Genomic DNA, 21,252 nt, shown 5'->3' with positions numbered 1-21,252 from the left:
CTCAGCAAGGCTCCACCTTGACATGGTGCTGAGGCTCACTGTCTCGTCAATTGAGCAGTGCCAAGAGAGCCGTGTCGAAATCAATCAATTCGACAAAACCGCCGACCCCGGTAGAAACTCTGCTTCTTCAAACCCCGGATGACCACACCGCTTCCGTCACTTCTTCAACGCCATACGGTCAAGACTGGTTGAGACGTTTGAGCCGACCAGCAACTTCCCACCCTTTTGAAGGCGTTCATCGGTACATCCAGTTAGGTTCCGCACCAGCCTTAGCAACTACTCCGCCTCTGTCAATTCTCGAATGTTGTCCAGCCAAGACGGATAATGACGCCTGAGTTATTCAGCAACTTCCGACCCTCAAGAAGGCATTCGTCAGTGTGTCTGGCTAGGCTTTCTGTGGCCGTTTCCACACCTTGTTGCTGCATCGCGCATAGCACAACATCCAGTCGGAGATCCTGTCTTGTCCATGACGGTTTGGTGGATTCGAGACCCGTGCGACCGAAAGAAACCCGTGGTGGCTCCTCTCCTTTCCTTGGTCCTTGTAAGTCACACTCCAGCTACCCGGCGCGGTATGACACCACCATGGCTAAGACATTCCCAGCGACTCGGAACGACGACCAGCCTCTCTGCCTCTATCGGGCCCGGATCAACGACATTGGCGACAGAGATAAGTTTCCTTTCTGAATACTAGCCGGCGTTGTCTTTGGTACTAATCACCCTTCCTAGGACTCCTCGGCGGAGCGCTGCGTCGCCGACTCATTGAAGCGGGAAGGTGTTTGGCCAAGCCAGGTTGGAGTGACCAAAATAGGAGGATGGAAGGTGAACTGGGGAGTTGGGTGGGTCGAGGACAACAGTCGTAGAGGGTTGCGATTGCGGCTGACAGCGATGACAGCTGGAGGTTTGCCGTCGGACGGCGATGGCGTTGCCCTTTCAAGGGCGACAAGCAGGCTGGGTCATGGCAGGACGGCGTTGGGAAGGTTTTGGTCGCTCGCTGCTGCCTTTGCGGCTTTTGGGATCTCGGATTCGATGGACATCTGGAAACTACGCCGGGGTGTTTTCTAGGACTGTTAGTCGTTGGAAGTCGAGTTAGTTTTGTGCGATGTACCTTAAAAATCTCAACATTGGTTTTGTGAGCTGGACCTCTGTTGTAGTCGTCAGTGATGAACACTTGGTTGTGGGGGAACGCCATCAACGCGACGCGACGGGCGAATGTCCATCTCCACAACCATACCGAGACAGCCACATCTTCCCACCTCGAGCAGCCAGATGCGCCTTCGGCAATTGAGAAAGGCGAGTGCGCGCCTTCTCTTCCGCCATCACGTTGTTTACATGACCTACGGGGCGATGACCTTCCGGCGCACGCACCATCGCACGCAGCTACTTTGACTGGCCAGCAGGCGGCGAGGACGAGCAGGTGGGCCGAACAAGCGACCGCAGGCTGCTGCAGGACGAGAAGGCAAGGAAACACAAGACAGCTGAGGACAACGGTGAGTAGGTGCTTGGGCGAGATGTTTGCATCGCGAGTCTTCGACAGCTCACATCCATGCAGGTCACGACTTCGGAGGCTTTTGGACCTTAGCAGGACGTCCGCTCATACTTTGCTCTGCAGCACTGCGCCCGCTGCGCCCAGTCGACTCACTTTACCAATTCTCAGCGACTCTCTAGGCAAGCAAGTGCGAAACCTGGCCAACCTGGTCCACGCCTCTGTTCACAGGCAACAGCTCATCCAACAGACCGCCCGACCAGTTACTCCGTCGCTTCACACTTTGCACGGAAGGGTAAGGCTACTTTGGTATAGTGCCTGCGCGTGGGCAGAAATGGGCGATTGGTGGCTTGACAAGTCGCGGTGGAGGCAGTGAGAGACGCAGGTGCAGGTTCAGGCGAAAGCGCGGGGGAGGGATGCTAGGGGAGGAGATGCGGATGAGAAGTCACGTCGCGATGGCTTGGTAGAGGCGGGAGCAGACACGTATGCAGGTGTAGACATAAGGCCGGATCCAAACGCAAGTGCAGACGCCAGCCCAGGAAGGGACACTGACGTTGGACGTAGAGAGTGTGAGTGTCAGTGTCGCGATGGTGCGTTGGATGTAGAGGCAGATACAAGTACAGGTGCATACTTAACTGCTGTGGAGGGAGGCTGGTGGTGAAGGTGGTGAGGGTGAGAGTCCAGCGTAGGTAGTGATGCGAGTCCGTATCGTGATTTGGTGCCCGATGATGGACGTGTGGAGGGTGAGTCCAATTTGCCGACGGGGCGAGGAGGACTGCTGGTGAGCTGCTGGTGGCACTGTTGAAGATGACGACAGTCCGCTTCCAGCGGATTGGTGAGTGACTGTAATTGTCGCACCTCGCAGCCAGTTCGGTCGCGCTGGCGTCATACTGAAAGCACAACCCTCAGCGATGGCCACAGCACAGCTGCATCCGATGACGAGACCCAAGGAGGTAACTTACTTCCGGATTCTTTTCTCGACCTCAACGAGCCGACCAGCGCCACCAACGGCTCCAGCAGTCACCAATTTGTCGAGGCGCATGATGCCAAACTCCAGGCAAGAAGCTGCACCACTCAAGCTAGCACTACAGGTTTGAATATCCTCCCCACGGTTGTCGTCGTTACCGGATACGGACAAATGAGCTGCTAGTGGCAGAAAGTGGTGAGGGTGGGAGACCATGTCGAGACAAGGTAGTAGAGTGAGGGATGCCGACCTGAGAGATGCCTTTGACTCGGGAGCCTTCTTGGCCTTTTATCCTTCTTGACTCATATGTCCCTATGGTCCTTCTTCGCCACATGTGCGGCAGCCGCCAGGACGGCGAGGTAGACAGGAGCGAAGGGCAAGCGCATGACGGCATCAGGCCGGACGGCGATGAGACTGGCAAGAGCGAGGGCGAGAGCGTGGTGGCAGCAGCCGAAATGGCAAGGCTGGCAGAGCGGAGTGTGAGCGCGTGACGACAGCGACCGAGATAGTGGGGTTGACAAACGTTGAAGACGAGCGTGTCGCGCCGACGGGCAGGGTGGCGAGGGAGTTGGCGAGAGAATGAAGAATGGAAGTGTGGGAAGAGCGAAGGTCGATGGTGGCACTGAACTTGCGGGAGGGATTGGCCGACACGATGATGCAGCAGAGAAGATGACAACAGCTGCCGCAATCTCCTGGACACCCACGGTCAGCTATTGAAGAAGTGAGGCAGCCGTAAAAAGTAAGTAGGCTAACAGGCTAACGGCACCAACGGTGGGTGGCGTCGTCCAGGAAGCTGGCGGAAGCAGCTGACGCGAACGTCGTCGAAGGAGGAATAGAGAGTGAGAGCGAGAGGAAGTAGGCTAATGGTGAAGGACGTTCAAATTTCCAATCGTGAGACCGCGAAGGTGGCCAAAGGTCAAAGCAGACCCTCTTCATCTAGTCCTTCGGCAGAAGAGCACATTCCAGCCTCGACTGCCGCTCGAACAATCATCAGCATCAACAACTACGCATCGATCCACAGCTCTTTCAGCGATTCAAAACCACGATATGCCCATTCTCTTCTCCCTCTTCCTACACATCGTTGAGGTCTTTCCCACTCTCGGCTCGGATTGACGATTGACAAGAAAAAGAAGAAAAAAAAAAAAAGTACTGCTGGTTGCTTTTGCGGGAAGCTCCCCTCCATCCTGGTATCGGTGGTTTGATTGGTGCTAATCAGCCTTCCTAGGGATTTCCGGCTTGGGTAAGTCAGCCAAATTCGAAGATTGTCAGCGGCGGATCCGCTTCTGCGCTTGTGGATTACATGTCGCCGCCACCGCCGCCACCATTGGGTAGGCTTGTCACCAAAGCACCGAACCGTACAGTGCTGGCTCCATCGCCCGGGTCCAGATGCTGGTACTAAGCAAACCGGCGACACGGAAATGACCGGAAAGGATTGTCTGGATCCTCTCAATCACCCGTAAGTTGACCTTGGCATGCCGACCTCTCCAAAGACGGGGCTAACGTTGCACAGCTCAAATATCGGAAGCTGGACGACGGCGACCAAGGTACTGGCGCCGAGTTGCGCAGGTGTGGTTCCTTCTGCCGGGCGAGACATAAGCATTTCTAACCTTGTCAACAAGATCAAGAAATAATATAGCCCTAGCTTTCCAGGAAAGAGACACCTCGAGAGTAGCATCAGCAGCGTTGGTGTGCGCTGATACTGCCGTCATCCAAGACTTCGGCTGCGGAAGCAAGCTGACAACGAGCGCCCGTTACCATCAGCGATATCACCACCGAGACGCGGCTGCTATAAGCTCAGCCTCGCCCTCCGCCACCTCAACAGCCACTCCGTCGACTGCTTCTGTCATCAAGTTCATTTTTAACATGATCAGCAGGGCCATGCCGTTCTCAGCGTTCTGGTACTCGATATGGCAGTGTTTGTGCGGGCGCTCCGCTCACTTCAACGACGAGCTGGCCACGCGCGAGCAGAAAATATTCTCGAACATGGAGGCGGTCTTCGTGAGCGGTTGCGGCCGAGTGGCCCTCATTGAAACTTTGGCATCTTTGGGCAGGTGCAGTTGATGGCACATATGACGGTTGGACGAAGGTTGGCAGGAACGACGGCTAGAAGTGTGTGCAGAGCGGCGGGGAAAGCCAGTCGGGCGGCTTGGTGACTGACCTGCTGGGCGAGTAAGTGGCTTGAATCACTTTGGTTAGGTTGCTTACATGGAGAGTTAGTGAGGATAGGGAAAGCGATTCGATTTAGGGCGTAGCGGGCGCGGCGCCGCAGAGCAAACTACATGCAAGCGTCTTCGTCTTGCTAAGACTCAAAGGTATGAGCTGGCAAAGTCCCGCGACATGAGCATCCCGTACACAGGCACCTACATACTTATCCTTGTCCTTTCCACCATCCTCCGATTCACTCATATGTCCGCTGTGTGGTAATCTGCCGCTTATCTAGTCCGCCGGCTGCCAAAGTCAGAGCGGAGTGGAGCGAGTGGTTGGGAGCGAATGTGCGCCATGAGAGGTGTGGCCGATCGAAAAAGAGCGTCTTCAAAGAAGAACCAAGAGAAGAAGACGAGGAGAGGACACAAGCTAGCGGTTCCAGTGAGGTGACAGAAGCAGCCGACGGGTGCTCGAGATGAATCCGCGGGTTGTGGAGGTTGACACCCGGCTCATTTCCAACATTGCGCTTTGGCTCCCGCATGTTGTTCCAATTATCCTACAATTGTACCAAGTATCGCTTCTTGGCGTGGTCTTTCTGCAGGACGCGGACGGCGGGCCAGACGGTCTCGACCTCGACCTCGGCGACGGGCGGGCGATAGGCGTCTGAGTGAGCAATCAGCTCTGGGCGAGCGACAGACGCTGCGATCGGTGCCTGGAGAGAGTGAAACTGGCGTGATTGTGCGAGAAAGGGAACGTGAGTCCGACGTGGAAAGCGAAAACTGGGAGGGAGGCCGCGTGAGCATGAGTACGACGAGCCCGCTCCGGCTTTGCGGCCTGGCGCGAAGGAAGACAACGGGTGGGCGGACGAAGAGAGTGCAATGTGCAGTGTGAAGTCTTCCAGTTCCTCGTGCACAAAGAAAGACGACAGCCCAACACCACCTCCGCTCACGCACGCGAACTAAACCAAGAGCCCACAGACCCTGCCGCACGATCTCGTCCTTCCTCCCTCACTGGGCTCGTGGGCTTGTATTGTATGCTGGTGGTGAGGAGAGGTGCCGGAACGAGAAACAGGATCTCAGACCGAACGCAGTGCAGTGCAGTGCAGTGCAGTGCCGGGCTATGGCCAAGAGCCAGTCAGGCGGAGCGAATGAGTGAGTGAGTGAGTGAGTGGTTGGTTGGTTGGTTGGGCGCGAATATAGTGTATACAGGTAAACGACGACACCTAGGGTTTTGAGGAGGGAGCGCGTCCGCGTCGCATTGATTGAATGCGCGCATCGGAGGCCCTCACTCCCCACCCACAGTTCGGGCCATGTACTTCGTAGCAGCCGCAGCAATTGGTATTGGTATAGCATAGCATGCATGGCATGCGCGAAACGCGCGTACAAACTTGCTGTAACTACAGACATGAAACAGAGCACAGAAAAAAGAAAGAAAAACGCAAAACACATCAAGAAGATACAAACGAAACGAACATAGCTCAAAACGCCCACCACCCACCACTGCCCAAACACCTCCCACACACCACTATTGCTGCTTCCTGGGCTTCCTTTCCCACCCCGTCTTAAACAGCTTCCCCATCTCAAACGTCGGAAACGGGTGCGCCTCGGTATTAAACACGACCTTGTCGAGGGGCAAGACATCCTCATCGCCAAACAGCAGGAAGAGATACTTCAGCGTCTCGGCCATCCAGAAGCTCTCCATATTATCGCGCATGCTGGGCGGGACCGTCGTCACATCACCCAGCGACGTGAAGCCGCTCCCGTCCTCCAGCAGCGTGTGCTTGACAAAGGCCTGGAACATTTCCCAGCCCCACTCGCGGTAGCGCACGTCGCGCGTGATGCGGTACATGTAGAAGAGGCTTTCGGCCGACTCCGGGCGCTGCAGGTTGTGCGTGTCGGCGGGCTTGATGACAAAGTCTTCCTTCCAGGGGGCGTCGGGGGCGGGGCTGAAGGACGCCGGGCTGGTCGGCAGGTCCGCCGAGCTGTAGTCCGCCCACATGTGCGGTGGGTCCCACGTCTTGAAGTAGGTGATCTCGGGCGCCAGACCGGTCGCCGTTGCTTTGTACATGCCCCAGCACGTCTTCATCAGCTCTTCGGCCAGTTGCATGTCCGCTTCCTGCTTGGCGCCCCACTTGCTGCTCTTGCGCGCTTCCTCGACCGTCAGGCCCTCCGTGGCGCCCAGCGCGATCGTGCCCGGCATGAAGCACACCAGGTGATCCATTTTAGGGGATAGGGCGCTGTCGAGGCCGTTGGGGCGCTCGGCGAGCACGGTGAAGTTGGACGGGTACGAGTAGGTGATGAGGTGCTTGCGGACGCCCATGACCGACTCGTCCCACATGTCGAGATACACGGGCTCCTGCTTCGCCGTCTGCAGGTACTGCTTGATCAAGTACTCGTAGTACGAGTCGCCGCGGCTGCCGAGGCGGATGTTGTCGCCCTGGAAGCGGCCGGACTCGGGCTGCACGAAGATGGGAACAAGACCGTCGGTCGGCGCGAGGTCGTCCACCACTTGCATGACCTTCTCGGCCTTTTTCCAGTAGTTCGCCTCACCCGTCAGCTTGGCCACGTACTTCATCTCCAGCTGCAGGGTCGTGGCCTCGGCCGTGGACGAGGCGCCCATGTCCGCGTGCGACTTGATACCCTCCATCGTCTTGAGATTGATGCTAGCGTACGGAATGCCAGACCTCGACTCGTAGGCACCGAGCAGGCGGTCTGCGAGATCAGTCGCTTTCTCAAGGAACAGGTCCTCGTCGGCCGAGCCTTTGACCATTGGAATCGGCGCATAATCAGGAAACTCAGTGGTGAGGTAGTGCGCCGAAAGCAAGCCGCCCAACATACGAATCGTAGTCTCGAAAGTGTTCACGTCGTGGTCCTTCTCGTAGGTCAGGGCCGTCGAAACCCATTCGCGCGCGTGCGTCAGCTGCGTCGTGAGGTTCATGAGGATGAGTGTGTCCAAGGCGTCCACGATAATCCAGCCCATTCCACCCTCGACCATCTGGCGACCGTTTCTTGACTTGGGATGGAACACGTCGTATCCTAAATCAATCAGCAGCTATCCGGTAATGCGCAGGCACGACATACCCCAGGCGTACTTCTCGTACGCGTCCCAGCTGAGCTTAAAGGCATCCCGCACCCTATCCTGCCTCTCGGCCCAGTCGACAGCGGCCGGAGGCCTAGAAGCGAACATGTTCTTCCACAGACTGCTCGCGCTGGGCGTGTCCTTGGACGACTCACGATCCGAGCTTGAGAATATGCCCAGCCAGTACAGCACAGTAATCAAACCGAGCAGCAACAAGGCCTGAATCCTCCTTCTCTTGAACCACGGCGCCCCCTTGCCCGACGCGGCGTAGTTGTACGGCTTGTCCTTGTACATGGGCAGCTCCTTCTCACCAGTGCCAAACATGCCGCCGATGCGCTCGGAGACACCAGCATTATTATCCGGAAAGCGGGCGCGGCTGGAGCTTCCCCAGGCCGAGTCCTCTTGGGGGCGCTGGGGATGCTCAAAGTCGGGCTGGGTGCGCGGGACGGCGAAGGACATGGCTTCCTGGGCGGCGGTGGACAGGGCCGTCTCAATGGCTTGTCGATGCGGCTCGATGGCGTCAATGCCGTCCTCGAAGGCCTGCTGACCGCGCTCTAGGGCGTGCTGGCCGTGCTCGACAAACTGCTTCGAGTACTTCTGGGCGTTGCGCGCGGCCGACTGCTGCAGCAGGGTGAAGGCGTTCCTGGGCGCGATGGAGGGTCGAAGGCCGAACGGGTCGCGGTTATTCATCCCCGAGGCGGCGGGGCGATGACTAAGGGGCTAACGAGCGGGAGGTTTTTGTCTTGGGATGGAGATGTGGGTATATGAGAAGTGGACAGTTGTTCTTCACTGGGCTTGCCATGGCTGTCGCAAATGAACATCTGGGGATGAGCTGCTAGTTGACGGGGCGGTAATCAAAGCGTCGATAATAATCCATCCGCATGTCCTGTGCGTTGCCGTCTGTCTGCAGATGGATGGCAGTGACGTTATCCATCGCAAGTCAGTCCCTCCCGTTGCCGTCATGACCCAGCAGCTTCTCTCTGCCCGGACACCTCTGACTTCCCCCCCGACTCTGCATCCACCAGCATGAAACACCGTCTCCAGATCAACCCCCTGGTTGCCGAGCCCGCGACTCGCGACCACGATCGCGTCCATGCGCCGCCTGAATCCCTGCCGCCCGCCAGCGCGACCAAACTCCACCCCACCAACGCCGGGGGAGAGAATGCCCGTCTGTTCTTCGTGGGCACCGCAACCACCATCCTGTACGCCTGCGACATCACGGTACACACACGCCCCCATGTAGTTGACCATCCAATCCAGAGAATGGGAGGGCATCCGTCTCATGACCGACGTAAGCTGATTTGACCTCTTTCGCGTAAATAATAATAATATCAAGACAAATACCCCAGCCCAACTTCCTGCACGCCGGCGACCACGTCCACCTCGGTCCCGGCGTGACAGCGACGCGCCAAACCAATCCCGCCGTCGACCTGCACGCACTACCGCGCATCGACCTTGTCCTCCTCTCGCACTACCACGCCGACCACTTCGACCAGCACGTCGAGGCCTCGCTGCGTCGCGACCTGCCCATCATTACGACGCCGCACGCGCGCGAGCACCTCGCAGTCAAGAAGCCGGCCGCCGACGCCTTTACGCAGGTCTACGACCTCGACTTCTTCGAGAGCGCCGTCGTCGATGTCGTCAAGCCGCCGCCTGACGTCGATGACCAAGGCAAGCCTACCACTGCGCGCCGTGAGCCCGCCATCAAGGTCACGGGTATGCCGGGGAAGCACGTCCCGCCGGGGCCGCTGAGTGTCGCCAACGAGCTGCTCGGAGCCGTACGTGTGCCTGCGTTTGCTCTTTGCCGTTAATCACCATGTGGAGAAATAGCGATGGCAGTGACTGATCTCGATGCAATGTCCAGGTCCCGCCCACCAACGGCTGGATGCTCGAACTGGGATACCGCACCTCTTCGCCGGCTGAGAACGACGGCTTCGAGTGCGGCTACCGCGTTTACATCTCCGGCGACACGCTCAACGTGCCCGAGCTGCGCGAGATCCCGCAGCGTTACACGGATGCCGGATACCCCGTCGACCTGATGCTGGTGCACCTGGGCGGGACGACGATTCCCGGGCCGTCGATGCCGCTGCTCATGGTTACTATGGATGCGAAGCAGGGTGTTGATCTGATCAGGCTGGTGAGGCCGGACGTGACGATTCCTATTCACTACGAGTATGTCGGTTGAGGACGATCGCAATCAGGAGTCGGGTGCTGACTGTGCTGGGTAGTGACTACGACGTCTTCCTCAGCCCGTTGGAAGACTTCAAGAAAGCGGTCGAAGAGGCCGGCTTGAACGACAAGGTTGTGTACCTCGACAGGAAGGACGAGTACAACTTCCGGGTGCAGTAGAACCAAACTGGCAGCGACGCGGGTGCCGAGGGTCTAGCTCGCCGTGGTCGCAGGGTAAGATTGTGTAAGTGGGCCAGCTGGTAGCTGAAAAACGCCGTGTGAACGCAACCATAGTTCCAAAAAATAATGTCGATTATGACTTTCTGTGACGACGTTGGCACAGGAGAGCGGAGGAGAGGAGAGAGAAGTAGAGGAAAAAGAACAGTGGAAGACACAGCAAAAGCCAGACGTGCCTAGCTATCGAGTCGCTTAGAAGTCTAGGTAGATCCTCAGTAGGTAGGTACTGATACGCAATCAATGTCAGTGAGCCACTCCATTCAAACAAGGTAGGTACCTCGTACTTCGTAAGTAGACGGGCCTCAGCCAGCTGCCGTCAGCGGTTCTGCCCGCACTGACTCTACACTGCAGAGGAAGCTCAGCTTGGTAGGTAGGCCCGACATGCCCTTGCCTTGTAGTCCTGGGAATGCATTAACTCGCTCACTGCTCCCACCTTATGTTCGACTTGACATATGCACGCGCTGGATGACTTGCGGACGGCTTCAGCTACTTGTGCGTACAGGAAGTCAGCTGGGACATTCTTCGACACCGCACCGCCACAGCCACTCCGGCATCCAGCCGTCAAGGAACTACTTGCTTCTACTTCTAGCGACGAGCTGACCAGCTTACGGTGTCCACGCCAAAGGAATCCAGACCCGGCCGTGAGCGTGTGGTTGAGAGATGTTGCTGGGCGTGTGTGAGGGTTTGGGTGTAGGTAGGTGTGGGGGTGGCGGTTGAGGGTTGAAGGCGTAGTGTGTAGGCTGGCTGGCTGGTAGGCTGGCGGTTTGAGGTAGGGTCATTTGTGTGCTATGTCGTGGGCTGGGTAGGGGGTGGTGGGAGGTGGGGATGAATGCTGGTGGTGGGTTGGGTTGGGATGGATAGTGGGGAGTAAAAGAACTGCGTAGAGTAGATTCGGCCGCCCGTCCGTCCGTCATCACCTTCATGAGAATGGACATCGAGCACATCGACCTCATAAAAACAATCGACACGGCAAGACAAGCCAACCCCGCACTCTCAATCTCCCCCGTCACACACATCAACGAACCCACTCAGCGCACATCATCCAGACACAGACACAGACATAACCCAATCGCATTCCCCGCGTCCTCGCCGTACACAAACTCGCCTTGTCCATGTTTCTTTTTTTAACTTGATCGAGGTACGCCATGATTTCATTTCATTCAGCCACTAGCAAAAGGACCAGAATGTGACGGCGCTGTCACAGGTCACACAGCACAGCACAGCACAGCACCATGCCCCCACATCTCAGCCTCTGCTCTCCGCGCCTTTCAAAAACCCCCTCCCTCTCCCCTTCATTTTTTTTAGGTTTCTCGTTCTTGCGACCCCTGCTGTCAACGCGCTGGTTCCGTTACTTTTGACTTGTGCATTGCTGGGGAAGAAGGCGTTGCCGAGGGAGTGCGCGCGCGTGGTAAGAAGTTCGTGCCGAAGGGTGCGTTTAGACACGCTTGCCCTTCTGGTTCTTCTTGGGGATGTCGGAGATGGTGAGTCCTAGAAACGCGGCGTGTTAGTTTTCTTTGTCTTTTTCGTTTTTGTCGTTTTTGTCGTTTTTGGGATGTTGGTGGTGGTGGTTGTGGTGGTGGGAAAGACAATACGTACCAGGGGGAAGGCTCTGCTTCAGCTTCTCGGCCTTGTCCGAGTCCTTCAGGACAAGGGTGTAGAGGAAGCGGTGGCAGCGGACCTTGAACTTGATGTTGTTGGTGTTCTTGGTCTTCTTAATGCGCGCGGCTGGGGAGATATTAGCTGAGTGTTCTTAATCCAATTGCGAATCCAATACTGGTGCGGTTGCCCTTGCGCTGCTGCGGCTGCGGCTGGGGCGCGAGAGGTGTGGAGGTGGTGATGATGGCGGCGTGGTCTGGCGGTGATTTCTTCCTTTCCCTTCTCCTCTCTGCGCGCGTAGCAGATCGTCTCGAACAAGTGAGTGACTGAGTGAGCGAATATGAGAAGCGGCGCAGCGGCGGCAGTACCGATCGTCGTCTTCGCAGCGCGACGACGGACGAGGCAACCAACCAACCAAGCCCAGCTTCCTTCCCTCCTCACTCACTCACCCACTCACTCTGCCTCCTCCTCTTCCTCTTCCCGCGCCCGTCACCGTCTCCCCCGCTTTCAATCTCTTCGCACCGCGCAACAACCAGCCCACCAGACCAATTCCCCCTCGCAAACCCCACCACCACCACAGCAGCAGCAAAAAACATAAAAACTCAAAAACAAACGGAGCACCCACAGGAAGCATCCTTGCGGCGGCAGATCTCGATGAACTGCTTGATGTCGGAGACCTCTTGAGGCATGGTGGGCGAGATGTGTATGACGGCCGGGGGGGATGGTTGTCTGAGGAGTGAGAGGTGTGTGGTCGAGGGGACGAAATTCCCGTCGCGTGTGTGCGCGCGCGCGGCCGGCGGGGGCTCGCTTGCGCGGGCGGTGGGCGCTGGCAGAATCGGGCCGGGGGCCGCTACTGGCGGGAGCGTCTGGACTGAACTCCAGGGTCCGTTGTTGCTTGTGTTGTTTGGAATTCTCTTCTGCGTGTGCGAATGTTTGTCGTCCGGAACTGGCATGGCCGTCGAGATTCCCGTCCCACAAACTGCCACAACACATCGCATCCTATCCGGACGCCAATGAAAACGTGCAGATAACCATTCGTAAGAATTTCATGCGCAATAATAAAAAAACACGACCTATAAGCGTATACCCAGTCCCAGCCCCAACACCAACACCAACACGACCCCCGAACCCCACCCCCACCAATCCAACCCCCACCACACCTTCATAGCACCATCCACGCCGCCACCGCCACCGCCGCTACCGTGACACCCATACCAGCAGCACCATCTCTCGCGCCAACGGCAGCATTGGCCGGCACAGCCGTTGCGGCAGCGCTCGCAGCTGAGGAGCTCGAACGGGACGCACTTGCGCTCGCGCTTGCGCTCACATCTTCCCTGGAAGCCGAGGCAGCCGTACTGCTCGCGCTCGCAGCGCCCGTACCCGTAGGCGTAGCAGCCGCAGACACAGAGGCGGCGGTGCGCGAGGAGCCGGTGGAGCTGGTCGCGGCGGCTTTGGAAGAGGAGGAGGCGCAGGTGGCGGCGGAGGGGATGTCGGAGAAGCCGCGGGGGATGCAGAGGGTTTGCGCGAATTGGATGACGGCTGTGCAGGGGTGTTAGTTACGGAAGCAGTGGGCGCGGTGTGGAAATATGTGCATTCCAAGGGTAGGGAGAGGTGCTGTACCTTCTTGGTCTTGCAGTGAGCACTTCTGGAAGACGCAGCAGGTGAGGTCGGCGATATAGGATTTGGTTCTGCAGATACAGTCAAAGTCGAGGCTGGAGCAGCCTTCTACGGCCACGTCCATGCAGGGTTCCTGGAAAGAATTTGTCAGTTTGTGTTTGTGTTTATGTTTGTGTTGGTGGTCTTGTGAAATTGAATTTGAGACTGAGTGTGCTTTATAGCAATGTGATAATTGAAGACAGTCTTATGAAATTAAATCTTACAGCACACGTTGGAAGCTGCACCTGTCCAAGCTGACAGATAGCTACACTGCTGAGACACAGCGCGACGGCAATGGTGGAGAAGCGCATGACTGAAAAGGAAGTTGATTTGCAACGAGAGGCAGAAACAAGAAAAATCTAGAGATACTACGCGGAATACGGCGGAAAACAGGGCAAATAAAGAGCAGTACCGGCGGCAATATATACGAGCGCATTGCTTAAGCACGTACGAGAACGTTGCCGGGTGGGCGTTCCATAAGCGGGAGGGCAGGGGCCTTTCGTGCACCTTAAACTGCGGCTCTACCGCTCTCGGCGGTACGATGCTCACATCCTTGTTATTTCCCACCATACAAGTACCTATACCCGTCGATCAATAGCCGTTTAACTTTGGCTACCAGAGCTTGTCACCGCTTGCACCTCTTGCTCCCGTTTCGGGACGTGCCAGCCCGTGGTCTTTGATACCCTCGCGCCCCAACAACCTCAACCTTCAATAACCACCTGGTCGCAGAACCCGAAGGTGAATATTAAAATCCCTGTTTCAGCTCTCACGTCGCCCTGACGCCCACGCCCACACTCCGCGTCTGAAACAGCTCGACCAGCCCGCTCCCCACGCATTCCTCCAGCACCCATTCGAAGCTCACGCCGTGGAACGTCTTCCACTTCTTGGTGCGGCCGGGTAGCACGCCCACAAAGTCTCCACGCGCCCGGCGCGCCTGGGTGCCCGAGTCGGTGCCCGCGATCCCGCCGTCCCACCGCTCCTTGAGCAGGGCCATGGGCGCTTCGCGGAACCTCGACGTCTTGCTGAGCAGGCTCAGCAGATGGGTCCGCGCGCTGGTCAGCAGTCCCAGGTAGGGCCCCATGTTGGGCAGGGCGAAGCTGTACATGCCTCCAGAGGGCCGCTTTTGCGATGCGTTGTAGAGTTGCCCTCCGCCACTGGCACCGCTGGTTGTAAAGGCGTCTGCGCCACCCACTGCGTCAAGCGAGCCGGATACACTTCTTGATCCGACAGCCGCTACAGAGGACATTGAGCCTAGAGAAGCCGCACCTGGGCGGGAGAAGATTTCCGCGTTTCCTGTTAACAGGGAGATGCCGGTCAAGAAACCTGCGGAACAGAGGGCCGCCAGCTCTTCCTTGGTGAGTTGTGCGGCGGAAACGGTCGGGGTAGTGGGTTGAGCGTGCAATAGGGAAATGTACTTCTCTGCTAGCAATGAGCCAGTGACCCAGCCTTAAGCGTTGATACTCACTCTTTACATCCTCATCGAGACCTGCATGAGCCTTTACCATACGCTCCCACTCTGACACCAGCACCAGCCCTTCCCCGACCGCTGCGCTACCCACGCCGTATCCAGGGACGACCACCTTGCGGAGTATCCCTTTCCTCACCAGCTCAGCAATCTCTCTCTCCGTCACGGTCGGCGACTTGCTGAGCGCGTGGACGTGTGCGATAGACACGACTGGTGGCAAGCTGATCCGAAAGTTCAGCACCTCGGCCGTGCGCTGACCGTTCATGCCAGACGCGCGCTCCGGCACCGCGCTGAACATCCTACTCTGGATGTTGCGCATGAACAGCGGGACGTCGCGCAGCTCGAGATCCGTGGCCAGAGTTGCCACGACCCCGGTGTCGTCTAACGGTTCATTGTAGAGACTGTCGTTTGCGGCGGCGGTCGGCTTGGTGCGGGTGGCGTTCGCGCCCGGCTTGGTGCGGGGGTTAGCAGCAAAAGGCGACGAGGTGCTGCGTCGCAGCGGAGTGTTTCTGCGATGGGCGGGCTTGGTGACGCGAGACGAGTTTGCGGGCGTGGTCTGGAAGGACATGAGTGGTATGAGTGGTGTGATGGCGGAGCTCGAGGCAGACGCGGATCAGATTAATGTCTCGTCGTGCCTCGGTCCCCGGACTTGGACGTTATTGCAGCGCTCGCCACAGATCATGTCAGCGCGGCGGCTGTGCAGCCGTCACATGCAGGTGAGTAACGGCCGGAGAAGCAGTGGCAGGAAATTGACCAAGAGCCAGTTGAGCCGCGGCTGCGCGACGTCATCGGAATCGCTTCCACCAACTTCAGAACCTCCGTCGCCTCAAATCACTGCTCATTCCTCACAACACTCCCCCTTTCCGCGCCCATCACCATGTCCCTCAATACTGAGCCTTCGCAGCCCGAAGAGCGCGAGGCCAATGATCTCCCTCCCAAGTCGTACGCCGACGCTGCTGAACCCGACGGCCACACCAATGGCACCGACAACGACCATCGACAACAGGAACCGCAGGAGCAGCCGCAAGAACAGCAAAAGCCCCAGAAGCCGCATCCTGCGCAACTTGAGATTCACCTCCCTGACCCTGGAAAATCCTACGCCGACGCAGCCGTCCAGCCCAATGGCGCGTCGACTCCCGGCGAGTATGTCGGCGCGGGCCTAGACACCTCTCCCAAGACACCCACGCGCGGCCACAGAAGAGTCAAATCAAAATCCAGTCCCAAGCGGAGTCCGGAGAAGGATAATGAGAACCACGTCGTCTACGAAAAAGTCAGCGACGTCGACGGCAAGAAGCACCTCACCAGCGTGAAGCCGGATGATGAGTTCGAAAAGAACCTGCGGTTAGACAAGGACGAGAAACCAAAAGAGGAGGATCACAAGGAACTTACCACTGGCAGACAGGCCGGCGCTGGATGGGAACACAGCCGGTGAGCCTCTCGTCTGGGCACAACAACATCAAACAAACTGCTAACGACCGCAGGATTCGCTGGGCGCCTCTAAATGTGCCATTGCAGCGACGTCTGCAGACGGCCTCGGTCCTCCTGCACACCCTCTCCATCGTCGGCATGCTCTCCATCTACTTCTTCCTCTGCTCCATCCCCTTTCTCTGGCCCATCCTCTTTCCCTACACCATCTACGTCCTCTTCTCCAACGCCGGCCACTCGGGCACGCTCGTGCACCGCTGGGAGGCGCTGCGTCGCATGCCGCTCTGGTCGCTGTACGCATCGTACTTCCCGGCACGGCTGCACCGGACGCAAGAGCTGCCCCCGACGCGCAAATACCTCTTCGGATACCACCCGCACGGAATCATCTCTCACGGAGCCTTTGCGGCCTTCGCGACGGAAGCGCTAGGCTTTGCGCAGCTCTTCCCGGGCATCACCAACACGCTCCTCACGCTCGACTCCAACTTCCGCATCCCGCTGTACCGGGACTACGCGCTGCGACTGGGCCTAGGCAGCGTGAGCCGCGAGAGCTGCGAGAACCTGCTGTCCAAGGGCGGGCCCAACGGCGAGGGCATGGGGCGCGCGATTACGATAGTGATAGGCGGGGCGCGCGAGTCGCTGGACGCGGCGCCGGGGTCGATGCGGCTGGTGCTGGCGCGGCGCAAGGGGTTTATCAAGCTCGCGATCCGCACGGGTGCGGACCTGGTGCCGGTGCTGTGTTTCGGGGAGAACGAGCTGTACGACCAGGTGCAGCCGCAGCAGCACCCGCGGATCCATCGCGCGCAGCTGCTGGTCAAGAAGTTGATGGGCTTCACGGTGCCGCTGTTCCATGCGCGCGGCGTCTTCAACTACGACGTCGGCATGATGCCGTACCGGCGGCCGCTGAACGTGGTCGTGGGCCGCCCGGTCATGGTGGTGCGCCAAGACAAGCCCGAGCAAAAGTACGTCGACGAGGTGCATGCGACGTATGTGCGCGAGCTGCAGCGCATTTGGGACGATTGGAAGGACACGTTTGCCAAGGACCGAGAGGGCGAGCTGGAGATTGCCGAGTAGTGGTAGTAGTAGTAGTAGTGTTGCCACTGGCTTTGTGGTGATTATTTCGGGTTGATTGTGCTTTTTTTGCTTTCGTTTTTGTATTTACATATCTACTTGCTTTTTTTGCGTAGGGGGTCTTGCGGCGACGAGATACTCCCTGCCTACTTACCCTACCTGTATACTTAGAGCACAGGAGATATATGCGATGATGACACCAAGCAATTCCGACCTACCTACCTAGGTATGCTTCAGTGCTTACATACTTTTGTCCCAGCATTCCTGCCTAGGCATCTACATACCATAGCCACGCGGCACCCACGCGGCAGCGGCACACTCATATACGAGTACGTACCCGGCCACGTTCTCTAGGCGCCCCAACCCAGCCCAGCGGATAGGTAGTAGGGTACATAGCTCGACGCCCGCGTCCCCGTCCCGTAGCTACGGCTTCCATACCTACCTAGGTCCCCATCCCACGGCCACGGAACAGGACGGGACGCCACCACGCCTTGACTCACTCGCGTCAGTCCGGGCTTTTGCTTTTACCAAGGCCAGATCACGGGCACTTGCGTACCTACTCCGTACTTACCTACACAAGAAGCCAGTAGGTAGTGTAGTAGGTAGCAGCGCCGACGCGCCAACGCCAGCGCCAGCGCCAACACCAACACCAACGCCGCCGTCCCTCGCTACCAAGCATCAAGCAGCACCAAGCACCAGCACCAGCACCAGCACCAGCCCAAACCCAACCCCAGAAACGCCCGCCTAGAGTAACAACTCAGTCATCACAGTCATCACAGTCAGCCCAGTCATCAAAAGCGCAGGTCAGCTCAGCCATCAGTCATCAAATCCCCCTGTGCCCCCGTCTCCCAACCAACCAAACCAAACCAAACCCAGTCAGTCACAACAACCAGCCGGCCTGGCGGGCACCAACCAAAGACGCACAGACCCGCGTTGCGCTTGCGCGCGCGCGCGGACGGGCCCCAGGGGCGTCGGCCCGCCCCGCTTCGCGCGGGCCCCACTTGCTGGCCTGCTCGCTCGCTGCTTTTGCTTGCTTTGCTTGGTTCCCTTTTTTTGCATGAATCATCTCATCGCTGGCTTGGGCTTGGCGGAATGGAATGGCGAGGGGCGCGCTCCCGAGTGCCAAGAACCCACCCACCTGCATGGCACGGCGCGCGCGCGTCTGGGGGTGTGCTGGGTGCGGAAAATGCGTGGGATGCGTGGGATGCGGGTGATTACGTACTTGCGTGCTTGCTGTTGCTATTGCTATTGTACTACCTAGGTACGTACGAATACAGGACGCGACGCGACGGTGGTGAATGCGAAAGCGAACTCGCTCGCTCGCTCGTAGTTTTGCGCCGCGCTCAGGCACCTCCCTCAGCGGCGCCATCACTGCTCTGCTCCCGCAAACTCAAATCCCAGATGCAGAAGAGTCCACACCTCCACACACTTTACCCCCTTTCCTTCCCTCTTCCCTCCCTTCCTCCCTTCCTTCCCTCATCCATCCAATCCAATCCAATCCCACCACCCTCCACCATGTCCAGCCACCCGCATTCGCTCGCATCTGCAGTCGCGCATCGGCAGGTCGCCCGACGCGGCAAACCGCACATCCAGCAAGGAACAGCGGGTGTGCTCCATATCGCACTCACTCAGCAGGAGTGAGAAACAGAAACCGGCAGCTGACCAAAACAGGCAGACAGACAGACAGACAGACAACAGACAGTGGACGAAGCAGGAAGGAAAAAGGGAAAAAGGAAACGCCCACGCGCTATATCTGCCCCTCTTTTACATTCGCGCGCCCATATGCAAGGAAAAGAAACGGTGAAGCGGGGAGGTATGGCAGGTGGAGTAATAGCAGCAGCGGACGCTGCAGCAGGGAGGGGGAAAGAGTGGGACTGGGGGAGCGGTGATGCTGTGACTGGGACTGGGGGAGCGGTGATGGTGCTGCTATTGCTGCTTCTCCGTACCATGACCGCTACCTTCGTCGGTGTGAATAAAAGACTTTTAGTACGTGAGTTAATGGGAGGGGTATTCGGGTGATATGCGTACTGGCGGTCATAAAGGTGAGGGGGATCGACGACCGCAAAAAACCCAAGCACGACCGCAAAACAGAAAGAAAAAATAAAACAACAATACCACAGGAAACGTGCCGGCTTCTATGCCAATTCTTCTTTTTCTGAACAAAATGAACTAGGGGAATCTTCCTTGCGAACCTGAATACTGAATCCTTTTATCGCTCCGGCTCCGTGTTTGATACTCCGTGCTTGATAATTGATACACTTTCACCCTCTGCGGGTCATTGCCCACTCCTCGGTCGGGCTCCCGGCTTTGGGTACTAGGCGCTTTCGCCTATGTGGAAGGTTCCGGGATGAGCGAGGTCGAGCGATCGTCACCGTCCGAGTCGAGGGCCTGCGACTTGTCGTCCTCGTCCTCGTCCTCGTCCTTGTCCTCGTCCCTCATCCGCTTTCTTGTCCTTGGCGTTGCTGTGCCATAGCTATCGCCAGCATCATTGCCATTTCTAGGGGAGCAATGATTAGCTCAAAGTATGAGTGATTCACAGCGTACTCTCGACCTAAACCAGAAAACAAGAAACAACGCATTAAACTTGGAATTATTCGTCATTTTCATACTCTGATCTCTCGTGCTTGGGCCCATCTTTGCGAATCGGTATCTTGATTCCTTGCGTCGCAAAGCATTTGCTGAGCACAGTGCTCTCGATCACGCCCGGGAACTTCTTGGCGCTGTACACTTGGAAGGGTTCGCTAAAGGTCGACGCGAGAACCGACGCCTTGCCCGTGTTGAGAGAGTTGGTGCCGTTACCAGCACCCACGTCGACAAAGTTCATCTTGAGGCTGTAACCGTGTCAGCTCAAACATACACAGCAATACAACACAAACTCACCGGAACATGCCCTCGGTGCGCACCGAGAGATCTTGCAGCACAAACCAAAACCCGGGACGGCCATGAGGATCTTGCAGGCGAAAGGCATTGACGCTTAAACTACCAATGAGGTTACGAGTAAACATGCCAGTCGCGCTGGCGGGCGCAGCAGGCACTGGAGGCATCACCGCCATATTTTGAGCACCCATACTTTGACTGGCCGTCATGGCATAGCCGGGCGGGGCGATGGCCTGAGGATAATTCTGATATTGAATGGCTTGCGGAGTGACGGGACCCGTAGGTCCATGCGGATAATACCCGCCCATCTGGGTCAAGGGCGGCCCGGCGGACATGCCATATTGCGGGACGGGAGCAGAGTAGGATCCGCGCATCTGGTTGACGGCATACGGGCCGGGATCTTGCCAGGGACGGTCGACGGTTGGCGGAAACGAGGTCAAAGTGCTGGTCGAAATGGATACGGTGGGGGCGCCCGACGAGGCGCGTACGAGGTTGACCTCGTTCATGCCGTCCATGGACCACAGATCGACGGTGAGGACGAAGAAGGTGGAATCGACCTCTCTGCGACACCTGTTAAGCAAGGCCACGAGGCGCCAAGTTGGACTTACTCGTAGGGTATCTCCTTGTTGGTCTGGGCATCGATGACGATCAGGCGCACGCAGGGAGGCGGGGTGATGGGGCGACGGTCCTGGAGGGAGCTCAGCAATTGTCAAACATGAGCGAGGGCGTTTTGGGGGTACCTTGTCGCCGAAGCCGCACATGCGCGCGCGGACGGGCTGCTGCTCGACCGACAACGAGTAGCGGCGGCCATCTTTTGTATGGCTGACGCCTATCAGATGATCGGTCCGCTGCTGGGGCTGGGGAGGAGGCTGTTGTTGTTGCTGCTGCTGCTGCTGCTGCTGCTGCTGCTGCTGCTGCTGGGGCGGCGGGTGGTAGTCCTGGGTTGGAGGCATGGCGGCGTACATGTTGGCCTGGGACGAGGGCGAGGGGTCGGGGTAGGCGACGCCGGGCGGTATGGGGCGAGGGAAGTCGTGTCGCGCGTGCATTTTTGGTCGTGGTGGAATTGCAGGTGGAAGACAAAGTCGCGGT

The 21,252-nt window shown here is 57.9% G+C and overlaps 9 protein-coding genes across 9 annotated transcripts; 3 read left to right on the top strand and 6 right to left on the bottom strand.

Moving 5' to 3' along the window:
• The first annotated feature begins 121 nt into the window (after window positions 1–121).
• On the top strand, window positions 122–818 carry K452DRAFT_28970 (uncharacterized protein). Its single transcript, XM_033540876.1, has one exon. The coding sequence runs from the start codon at window positions 325–327 to the stop codon at window positions 682–684; it is 360 nt and encodes a 119-aa protein (XP_033397966.1). The 5' UTR covers window positions 122–324; the 3' UTR covers window positions 685–818.
• Window positions 819–6,116: 5,298 nt separating this feature from the next.
• On the bottom strand, window positions 6,117–8,360 carry K452DRAFT_308620 (glycoside hydrolase family 47 protein; the record flags this gene model as incomplete). The annotated part of the gene is made up of 2 exons (XM_033543170.1): window positions 6,117–7,627; window positions 7,673–8,360. 2 exons carry the CDS (start codon window positions 8,358–8,360, stop codon window positions 6,117–6,119), a joined length of 2,199 nt encoding a protein of 732 aa, XP_033397965.1.
• Window positions 8,361–8,696: 336 nt separating this feature from the next.
• K452DRAFT_271115 (uncharacterized protein) lies at window positions 8,697–10,279 on the top strand (the record flags this gene model as incomplete). Its single annotated transcript, XM_033539018.1, has 5 exons — window positions 8,697–8,872; window positions 8,931–8,961; window positions 9,020–9,448; window positions 9,535–9,842; window positions 9,899–10,279. 5 exons carry the CDS (start codon window positions 8,697–8,699, stop codon window positions 10,017–10,019), a joined length of 1,065 nt encoding a protein of 354 aa, XP_033397964.1. The 3' UTR covers window positions 10,020–10,279.
• On the bottom strand, window positions 10,280–10,864 carry K452DRAFT_287472 (uncharacterized protein). Its single transcript, XM_033540479.1, has 3 exons — window positions 10,654–10,864; window positions 10,361–10,565; window positions 10,280–10,302 (listed from the first exon to the last, which is right to left on the bottom strand). The coding sequence occupies exon 1, from the start codon at window positions 10,853–10,855 to the stop codon at window positions 10,682–10,684; it is 174 nt and encodes a 57-aa protein (XP_033397963.1). The 5' UTR covers window positions 10,856–10,864; the 3' UTR covers window positions 10,280–10,302; window positions 10,361–10,565; window positions 10,654–10,681.
• Window positions 10,865–11,264: 400 nt separating this feature from the next.
• On the bottom strand, window positions 11,265–12,397 carry K452DRAFT_287470 (uncharacterized protein). The gene is made up of 3 exons (XM_033540478.1): window positions 12,298–12,397; window positions 11,673–11,801; window positions 11,265–11,564 (listed from the first exon to the last, which is right to left on the bottom strand). The coding sequence occupies exons 1-3, from the start codon at window positions 12,359–12,361 to the stop codon at window positions 11,512–11,514; spliced, it is 246 nt and encodes an 81-aa protein (XP_033397962.1). The 5' UTR covers window positions 12,362–12,397; the 3' UTR covers window positions 11,265–11,511.
• Window positions 12,398–12,834: 437 nt separating this feature from the next.
• Window positions 12,835–13,639, bottom strand: K452DRAFT_298229 (uncharacterized protein; the record flags this gene model as incomplete). The annotated part of the gene is made up of 3 exons (XM_033542101.1): window positions 12,835–13,211; window positions 13,293–13,422; window positions 13,553–13,639. 3 exons carry the CDS (start codon window positions 13,637–13,639, stop codon window positions 12,835–12,837), a joined length of 594 nt encoding a protein of 197 aa, XP_033397961.1.
• Window positions 13,640–13,812: 173 nt separating this feature from the next.
• K452DRAFT_287466 (uncharacterized protein) lies at window positions 13,813–15,388 on the bottom strand. Its single transcript, XM_033540477.1, has 2 exons — window positions 14,794–15,388; window positions 13,813–14,747 (listed from the first exon to the last, which is right to left on the bottom strand). Exons 1-2 carry the CDS (start codon window positions 15,359–15,361, stop codon window positions 14,095–14,097), a joined length of 1,221 nt encoding a protein of 406 aa, XP_033397960.1. The 5' UTR covers window positions 15,362–15,388; the 3' UTR covers window positions 13,813–14,094.
• Window positions 15,389–15,571: 183 nt separating this feature from the next.
• On the top strand, window positions 15,572–17,500 carry K452DRAFT_250173 (uncharacterized protein). The gene is made up of 2 exons (XM_033538168.1): window positions 15,572–16,221; window positions 16,275–17,500. The coding sequence occupies exons 1-2, from the start codon at window positions 15,671–15,673 to the stop codon at window positions 17,287–17,289; spliced, it is 1,566 nt and encodes a 521-aa protein (XP_033397959.1). The 5' UTR covers window positions 15,572–15,670; the 3' UTR covers window positions 17,290–17,500.
• A 2,376-nt stretch (window positions 17,501–19,876) lies between these two features.
• Window positions 19,877–21,116, bottom strand: K452DRAFT_227355 (uncharacterized protein; the record flags this gene model as incomplete). The annotated part of the gene is made up of 4 exons (XM_033536892.1): window positions 19,877–20,117; window positions 20,167–20,724; window positions 20,772–20,851; window positions 20,904–21,116. 4 exons carry the CDS (start codon window positions 21,114–21,116, stop codon window positions 19,877–19,879), a joined length of 1,092 nt encoding a protein of 363 aa, XP_033397958.1.
• Between the last annotated feature and the right edge of the window lie 136 nt (window positions 21,117–21,252).

This window comes from Aplosporella prunicola, assembly GCF_010093885.1.
Source record: "Aplosporella prunicola CBS 121167 unplaced genomic scaffold K452scaffold_12, whole genome shotgun sequence".
NCBI classification, from domain to species: Eukaryota; Fungi; Ascomycota; class Dothideomycetes; order Botryosphaeriales; family Aplosporellaceae; genus Aplosporella; species Aplosporella prunicola.
The sequence above is the reverse complement of the archived record's forward strand: the minus strand, read 5'-3'. Positions and strand labels throughout refer to the sequence as shown.